General features: G+C 64.8%; 1 protein-coding gene across 1 annotated transcript; it reads right to left on the bottom strand.

Moving 5' to 3' along the window:
- Nucleotides 1-2,597: 2,597 nt before the first annotated feature.
- On the bottom strand, nucleotides 2,598-8,854 carry SGCA (sarcoglycan alpha). Its single transcript, XM_064733653.1, has 9 exons — nucleotides 8,292-8,854; nucleotides 7,577-7,726; nucleotides 7,359-7,498; nucleotides 6,520-6,592; nucleotides 6,198-6,396; nucleotides 5,635-5,797; nucleotides 3,855-4,060; nucleotides 3,695-3,721; nucleotides 2,598-2,969 (listed from the first exon to the last, which is right to left on the bottom strand). The coding sequence occupies exons 1-9, from the start codon at nucleotides 8,329-8,331 to the stop codon at nucleotides 2,786-2,788; spliced, it is 1,182 nt and encodes a 393-aa protein (XP_064589723.1). The 5' UTR covers nucleotides 8,332-8,854; the 3' UTR covers nucleotides 2,598-2,785.
- Nucleotides 8,855-8,945: the final 91 nt, after the last annotated feature.

Below are 8,945 nucleotides of genomic sequence, written 5' to 3' on the forward strand. Positions count from 1 at the left end.
GGAATTTTCCAAAGGTGCTATTCCCCCCCTTTACCCCCACCTCCAACGCCCCACCAGCAAATCCCGCAAAGCAAGAGGCACCGAATTCCGAGGGGAAAAGGAATAAATCGATTTTCCAGGTCGAGCAGGTGGAACTTCAGCTCTGCTCTCATCTTCCAGCAGCTTTTTTCCATCCATTCATCCATCCCTCCATCATCCATCCATCCTTCCATCCATCCATCCCTGCATCCTCCCCGGGCACGGAGGGCCACGAACCCACTCCCTTTGCCGGGCCCAGCTCTGGCATTTCCCCGGGTTTTGTACCTACTTTGTATAATGTATAATAATAATAATTAATTAATTAAGTAATTAATAATTTTAAAGCGGTTTGGGGGTTTTCTTCATTTTCTTTTTTTTTTTTTTTTTTCGAAAATGGATATTATTATTTTTTTTTTTTTTCTTTCTCTGACTGCTGAAATAAAGGCATGTGAAATGATCCAACCAACCTCGGGCTGCTCTCTGCTGCTCTCGGGGGGCTCGGGGTGGGGTGTCCTGATGGGCGATGTTGGGAATTCCTCCTCCCCGATCCCGCTCTCGTCCCGTCCGATCCCGCTCTGCTCCCGGCGAGTTCTGCGCTCCGCTCCTTGCCCGTCCTCCTCCTCCTCTTCCTCCTCCTCCTCCTCCTGTCCCAGCCCCCCCAACCCGGGATGAGGGGGGGGAGGAAGGAAGGGGAGGGGGTTGGGATGGGCTAGGGGGGGGCAGGGACCCTCATTGGGGAGGGGTCTGTGTCCCCAAATGGGGAGGGGATGAAGGGCTGGGACATTGAGGGGGCTCAGATCAGAGCGACCCCCGAAAGGGAGAGCTGGGGAGGGGGGTGGGCAAAAAGAGACGCCCCCAAAATTGGGGCAGAGGGGTGAGGGGCTGGCGCGGTGTGGGGGTGCCCCTATATGAGCCCCCCATCCTGCCCCTCATTGCCCCCCATCCTGCCCCTCATTGCCCCCATCCCTGCCTCTCATTGCCCCCATTCCTTTCCCTCATTGCCCCCCATCCTGCCCCTCATTGCCCCCCATCCCTGCCCCTCATTGCCCCCCATCCTGCCCCTCATTGCCCCCCATCCCTGCCCCTCATTGCCCCCACTCCTGTCCCTCATCGCCCCCATCCTGCCCCTCACTGCCCCCCATCCCTGCCCCTCACTGCCCCCCATCCCTGCCCCTCATTTCCCCCCCATCCCTGCCCATCACTGCCCCCCATCCCTGCCCTCATTGCCCCCCATTCCCTGCCCCTCACTGCCCCCCTTCCCTGCCCCTCATTTCCCCCCCATCCCTGCCCATCACTGCCCCCCATCCCTGCCCTCATTGCCCCCCATCCGCCTATGCAGGCACCCTATTGGGCGTCTGCCCCCATGTCTCTTGGGGGCCATCAGCCCCCCAAAGCTAGGTGGCAAAAAAGACGCCCCCAATTGCCGGTGGGTGCCCCCATTGAGCCCCCCATCCCTGCCCCTCATTGCCCCCCATCCCTGCCCCTCATTGCCCCCCACTCCTGCCCCTCATTGCCCCCCATCCCTGCCCCTCATTGCCCCCCATCCTGCCATCATGCCCCCATCTCTGCCCCTCAATCCCCCATCTTGCCCCTCATTGCCCCCATCCCTGCCCCTCAGTGCCCCCATCCCTGCCCTCATTGCCCCCCAGCTCTGCCCCTCATTGCCCCCATCCTTTCCCTCATTGCCCCCATCCCTGCCCATCACTGCCCCCATCCCTGCCCTCATTGCCCCCCATCCTTCCCTCATTGCCCCCATCCTGCCCTCATTGCCCCCCAACTCTGCCCCTCATTGCCCCCATCCCTGCCCCTCATTGCCCCCCATCCTGCCCCTCATTGCCCCCCATCCCTGCCCCTCAGTGCCCGGTCTGTGCCCCCTCCCCATGGCGGGGGGCTCGCAGGGACCCCCGGGGCCGCAGTGCCGGCCCTGTCCCTCTCCATCAATGGCTCCCCTTGTTCCGCGGGGCCCCCGCGCGTTCCTCTCCCCCACCTGGCGCCGCCCCGGCCGGGGGGGCTCTCAAAGAGCCTCTTTCTTCCGCGGGGCTGGGCCGGGGGCACCCCCGGCGGCGGGGAGGGCTCCGGCGGGCTCCGAGCGGAGCGAGCGGAGCCTTCGGGGGCTGCGGGGCGATCCAGGCGGGCACGGAGACCCAGGTGAGCTGGGGAGGGTCTGGGGGGGCCATGGCGGGGCTCTGGGAGGGTGTTCCATCGGCCTCTGTCCCCACTTATCCAATCCAGCCCATCCCTGTCCCCTACCTCCAGATCTGTCCCAATATCCCAGCCACCGCCCCATCTTTCCATCCCTCGTCCCCATCCTGCCTTTTATCCCAATCCCCGGCCCCATCCCTGTCCCCCCTTTATCCCAATCCCCATCCCGCTCCCCTGTCCCCCCTTTTATCCCAATCCCCCCATTGTCCCCCCCTTTTCCAACCCTTTCCCATCCCTCTCCCCTGTGTCCCTCTGGGGCCGGGGGATCACTCGGAATCACCCCAGCCCTTTTGGGAGGGGTTACGAGTTTTGGTGGCTGAGCACCCCCAAACCTACCCCGTCAATAAAGGAAAACAGCCTCATTTCTTCGCTGAAACTCAATTTATGCCTCAAAATTCACCCCAAAAAAAGCGGGGACACCCCAAACCCTCCGGATCCACAACTCCTTCTCACCCTTACCGGGGTTTTACCCCCATAAACCCCCCCGGACACGCTGTCCCCAGCCCGGTCGCTGTCCCCATCTCTGTCGGTGTCCCCAGCTCGCTGTCCCCGGCTCGGGGTCCCCTCAGGGCGGCAGCAGCGGGGCTCGGGCGCTGCCCATGGGGTCGGTGCGCTGTCCCGTGCGGATGTTGAACATGGGCAGCGTGGAGAGCGGCCGGGCCACGTCCCGGGGCACGTCCCGCCTGCCGGCCATGAGCCGCAGCTCCCGCGTGTCCCCCGCGATGGAGCTGTGATGGAACAGCTGGAGGCTGCGGGGACAGCGTGGCATGGAGCTGGGGCTGCCAGCAAACCCCCCTTGGGAACACATTTTTGGGGTGTCTGATCCGTCATGGGGTGAGCCATGGTCGGTGTTTGGGTGTGCGCCCCAAAATTGGAGTCTTCACCCCAAAAATGAGGGTGTGCACCCCGTCAGTGGGGTCTGCTCACCCTTCAGTGGGTCTGAATGACTTTATTGGGGTCTTCACCCCAAAAATGAGGGTGTGCTCCCTGCCACGGGGGTCTGCTCCTCGTCACTGGGGTCTGCTCACCCTTCAGTGGGTCTGAATGCAATTATTGGTGTCTGCCCCCCAAAAGTGAGCCCTGAACCCCATCATTGGGGTCTGGGTGTCCTTTCTGGGGTCTGCCCCTCATCTTTGGGGTCTGTGTGTCATTTCTGGGGTCTGCCCCTCATCTTTGGGGTCTCCTCCCTGCCTAGGGTCTCTCAGAGGCCGTCACAGAAGTGAAGCTCCTTGTGCCCCATCCCGTGTCTCAGAGGGGTTTTGGGGTGGCCCGAGGGGTGGGGAGGGCAGGAGGGGGCTGTAGGGGGGGTGGGGGGACCTTTAGGCTCCATGGCACCCCCAAAAGAGTTGATTGTCCCCCCTTTTCCTCCCCAGCTCTGTCCCCACACTCGGCCATAAGAAACCTCCCAAAACAGCCCCCCAAAGCAGCCCCCCAAAGCATCCCCCAGCACCCCCACAGCTCAACCAGCACTCACTCAGACGTCTGCAAGTCCCGTTTTTCCCTACAAAACACAAGAAAAAGGGGAAAACCCCAATAATTATGGCGAGAAGGGCTCTCCCCACCCCCGGCTCATCCCGGGGGTCACGGGGGCTGGGGAGGGGACACCCGGGGGGGTGGGGGGACCCCCGACTCACACTCCCTCCCGGCGGCAGCACATGAGGTGGCCCAGGAGCAGCGACAGCAGCGCGGCCACGGCCAGCGGCACCAGCATTGTCACCAGGAACGGGGACAGCAGCTCCCGGGGGGGGGCATCGCTGGGGGGCTCAAAGGGGGCCCCCCCCTCCAGCACCCCCGGCCCCCAGAGCGGCCCCGGCGGGGTGGGGGTGGGAGACACCTGCAGCTGGGGGAGAATGGGGGTCAGGGGGGGCTGGGGACATGGGGGACATGGGGGAAATGGGAGGACATGGAGGGACATGGGGGAAATGGGGGACATGGGGGACATGGGGGACATGGGGACATGGGGGACATGGAGGGACATGGGGGACATGGAGGGACATGGAGGAACACAGGGGGACATGGGAGACACAAGGTGACATGGGACAACATGGGGGACATGGAGGAACACGGGGAAACAAGGGGGAACATGGGGGGACACAGGGACACCAGGGGACATGAGGGACGTGGGGGGACATGGGGGAAATGGAGAGGCATGGGGGGACATGGGGGGACATGGGGGACATGGAGGGACATGGAGGAACACAGGGGACATGGGAGACACAAGGTGACATGGGAGAACGTGGGGGACCTGGAGGAACATGGGAAACAAGGGGGAACATGGGGGGACACAGGGACACCAGGGGACATGAGGGACGTGGGGGGGAAACGGGGGGACACAGGGGACATGGGGGGACATGGGGAGCAAGGGGGGACATGGAGGGACTCATGGGGACACAGAGGACACCAGGGGACACAGGGGACACAGGGGGACATGGAGGACATGGGGGACATGGGGACTTGCAGGGACATGGGGGACATGCAGGGACATGGAGGAACACAGGGGGACATGGGGGACACAAGGTGACATGGGACAACATGGGGGACATGGAGGGGAAACAAGGGAGAACATGGGGGGACACAGGGACACCAGGGGACATGAGGGACGTGGTGGGGAAACGGGGGAACAGGGGACATGAGGGACATGGGGAGCAAGGGGGGACATGGAGGGACTCATGGGGACACAGAGGACACCAGGGACACAGGGGACACAGGGGGACATGGAGGACATGGGGGACACGGAGGACGTGGGGGGAAAACGGGGGGACACAGGGGACATGGGGGACATGGGGGACACCAGGGGACACGGAGGGACACCAGGGGACATGGGGGGACATGGGGGACATGGAGAGGCATGGGGGACATGGGGGGACATGGAGGGACATGGGGGGACATGGGGGACATGGGGGAATGGGGACATGGGGAAACAAGGGGGAACATGGGGGGACACAGGGACACCAGGGGACATGAGGGATGTGGTGGGGAAACAGGGGGACACAGGGGACATGGTGGGACATGGGGAGCAAGGGGGGACATGGAGGGACTCATGGGGACACAGAGGACACCAGGGGACACAGGGGACACAGGGGGACATGGAGGAATATGAGGGGGCATGGGGGGACACAGGGAAACAAGGGAGAACATGGAGGGACAGAGGGGGACACCAGGGGACACAGGGGGACACCAGGGGACATGGGGGACATGGGGGGACTTGGGGGGATATGGGGGACATGGGGGACAGAGGGGGACACAAAGGGACTTGGGGGAGCACAGGGGATACTGGGGAACACGGGGGACATGGGGGGACACATGGGGGAACACGAAAGGACATGGGGGACACGGGGGACTTGGGGGAACACAGGTGACACCAGGAGACACAGGGGACACAGGGGGACGTTGGGGGACACAGGGGGGTCTCACCAGGGTGAGATTGCACCAGCGGATGGAGAAGTGGGGGGCGAAGGTGTCGTAGCAGGAGGCCAGGGGACGCTGGCCGCGGTGACAGCGGGCACGGCTCTGCGGGGACACGGCCGAGGCCAGGCACGGCGAGAAGGGGCTGTGGGAGCCCACCTGGACGTACACCCTGCACAGGAGGGCACCCCAAAACCAGCCATGGTCAGGAGGGGCTGTGGGAGCCCACCTGGACGTACACCTTGCATGGCAGGTGACCCCAAACCCACCATGGTGAGAAGGCCCCACACCACTGGTGGGAGGTGACCCCAAAATCCCCCCATGGCAAGAAGGGGCTGTGGGAGCTCACAGCTCACCTGGACGTACACCCTGCATTGCAGGTGACCCCAAACCCACCATGGTGAGAAGACCCCACACCACAGGTGGGAGGTGACCCCAAACACCCTCAGGGACACCGAGTCCATCCCCATGACCCCCGTCCCTGCCCGTACCCCTCCTTGTGGCCCAGAGGTGACCCCAAACCCCCTCATGGGCACTGAGTCCATCCCCATGACCCCCGGCCCAGCCCGTACCCCTCCTTGCGGCCCTCGATGGGCAGCGGGACGCGGCCACCACGGTCCAGGGCGGAGGTGACGTTGACCACGTGCAGGTCCCCGCGCTCCCAGAGCCCGGCCGAGGCCTGCAGGAACAGCTCCCGCGCCGCCTCGGGCAGCAGCTCCTCCACATCCCTGTTCCCCACCAGGAACTCGGCCTGGAACGGCGCCTGCCCACCTGCGGGGACGGTGACACCCGTGGGGACAGCCCGTGAGGTGGCACCTGTGGGGTGACACCCGTGGGGACAGCCCATGGTCACCACGGGGCCAACCCGGGGGATTTGGGGCGCTCAGGCCGTACCTGGGGCAGGGGTGACAGCGATGACGAGGCGCTGGGATGCGGTGGCGAAGGTGTGGCGGTTGTAGGCCAGCACCTGCGGGGACACAGGGGACACCTGGGGTGGGCCAGCCAAGCCCCTGGCTCAGCCCAGGACCCACGGGGCCACACCTGGACACTGTGAGTGCCCAGCTCATACCTGGATATTGTGGGGCCATACCTGGACGCTGTGGGGCTGTACCTGGATGCTGTGTGTGCCCAGTTCATACCTGGATGCTGTGTGTACCCAGCTCACACCTGGGCACTGTGTGTGCCCATACCTGGATGCCGTGTGTGCCCAGCTCACACCTGGATGCTCTGTGTGCCCATATCTGGAGGCTGTGTGTGCCCAGCCCGTACCTGGATGCTGTGTGTGCCCATATCTGGAGGCTGTGTGTGCCCAGCCCGTACCTGGATGCTGTGTGTGCCCAGCCCATACCTGGATGCTGTGTGTGCTCATACCTGGACGCTGTTTGTGCCCAGTCCGTACCTGGATGCTCTTTGTGCCCGTACCTGGATGCTGTGTGTGTCCAGCTCATACCTGGGCACTGTGTGTGCCCATACTTGGATGCTGTAAGTGCCCAGCCCGTACCTGGATGCTGTGTGTGCCCAGCCCGTACCTGGATGCTGTGTGTGCCCGTACCTGGATGCTGTGTGTGCCCAGCTCATACCTGGGCACTGTGTGTGCCCATACCTGGATGCTGTGTGTGCCCAGCCCGTACCTGGATGCTCTGTGTGCCCGTACCTGGGCACTGTGTGTGCCCATACCTGGATGCTGTGTGTGCCCAGCCCGTACCTGGATGCTGTGTGTGCCCAGCCCGTACCTGGATGCTGTGAGTGCCCAGCTCCGGTGCCCCCGGGCAGCCGTACAGGAAGCCGGGCTGCCCGGGGCCCCGCTGGGCCAGGCGCAGCCACCGCGGCAGGTCCGGGTGTCCCCACAGGTGGGCACGGAACGTCACCGGGGCTGTGGGGACACAGGGATGGGTATGGGCACTGCCAGTGCCCCCCTTTACCATGCCCAGCCCCCCGGCCTGGCCCTCACCATCGTCATCCTCGCTGCCACTGAAGGCCTCCAGGAAGGGCTCCCGCTCCAGCTCGTGCACGAAGATGGCTCCGGTCTCGGCGGGGAGGCGGAGCTCGGGGAGGACGTGGTGGTCGGGGACAGTGGCCAGGGACACCCCCAGGGCCAGGGCTGCGGCCACACACGGGGCTGGAGCCAGCGCTGGGAGCGTGGCCCCTCCCTGCCTCAGTTTCCCCAGTGCCCACAGACCCCCGGTGCTCTCAGAGGGGCAGGAATGTGTCCCCTCAGTGCCAGGTGTCCCCACAGTGCCAGGTGTCCCCACAGTGCCAGGCGTCCCCAGGGCAGAGCAAGAGGATGTTTGGGGGCAATGGGGACAGGGATAGAATGAGGTCAGGGCTGGGACAGAGCAGGGAACAAGGACAAGATGGGGACAAGGATGGGATGGGGACAAGGGCGGGATGGGGACAAGAACAGGATGGTGACAAGGACGGGATGGGCCCAGCACTTTCCCCAGCCCTGGCTGTCACACAGATGTGCCACTCATTGTCCCTTCCATGTCCCACACCCCGCTGGCACAGGGACACGGTGGCTTTTTTTAGCTCTGGCACGTCCCAGCCCCGTCCCCCCTGTCCTTCCCCCTGCACCCCCCGTGTCCCCCCCAGTTTGGGGTCCCCCATCCCCTCGGTCCCCCCAGGCCTTGCCGTGTCCCCCGGGGGGTGACAGGGCTGTCACTCGCCTGCCAGCGCCCAGAGCCGGAGCAGCTCGGGGCCCTCCATGTTCCGGCACCGGGAGCGGGGCCAGCGCTGATTGACGGAGCCAGCGGGGCCGGGGGGGCCCTCGGGGGGGTCCCACAGGGGACACCCCTCCGGTGCCACCTCTGTCACCGAGGCACGGCGCTCCGGGGCTGTCCCGTGTCCCCCCGAGGTGTCCCCAGGGCGGGCTGGTCCCGGTGCCACCACTCGGGGGTGGCGATTTGGGGACACCTGGGGACAGCTGAGATCCCCCCCGGCATGGCCACCAGCGAGACGGGAGCACGCGTGTGCGCTGCGTGGGGACGGTGACACGAGAGTTGCGACAGGGAGGGGTGACAGTGACAGGGACCTGGGGGGGGGTCTGCCCCCTCGCCCTCAGGAACGCAGTGGGAAGAGAAAAAACGTAAATAATCTCCCCAAAATATTCCCCGGCTGTGCAGAAACGGGGGGCAGCACTGTCCCCACCGGTCAGGGCCCTTGTCACAGTGTCCCCTCCTGCCACCACTGCCAGGGGGTGCGCTGCACCCCCGGAGGGGTTCGGGGGGACATCGGGGTCCTGTGGGGACACTGGGGGGGCTTTGGGCGTGGGGGGACCCCGGGGAGGGGGAGCAGGGGACAAGTGGGTGTGACAGGGGACA

Source organism: Zonotrichia leucophrys, chromosome 27, assembly GCF_028769735.1.
Source record: "Zonotrichia leucophrys gambelii isolate GWCS_2022_RI chromosome 27, RI_Zleu_2.0, whole genome shotgun sequence".
Lineage (NCBI taxonomy): Eukaryota > Metazoa > Chordata > Aves > Passeriformes > Passerellidae > Zonotrichia > Zonotrichia leucophrys.

What these genes read in the sequence shown, in the direction of transcription:
- SGCA (XM_064733653.1), bottom strand. Translation starts at nt 8,331, where the DNA reads ATGGAGGGCCCCGAGCTGCTCCGGCTCTGGGCGCTGGCAG. An exon ending in CCGGCTCTGGGCGCTGGCAG is followed by an intron (nt 7,727 to 8,291) that starts GCGAGTGACAGC and finishes GTGTGGCCGCAG; the next exon opens with CCCTGGCCCTGGGGGTGTCC. An exon ending in CGCTGTCACCCCTGCCCCAG is followed by an intron (nt 6,397 to 6,519) that starts GTACGGCCTGAG and finishes CCGTCCCCGCAG; the next exon opens with GTGGGCAGGCGCCGTTCCAG.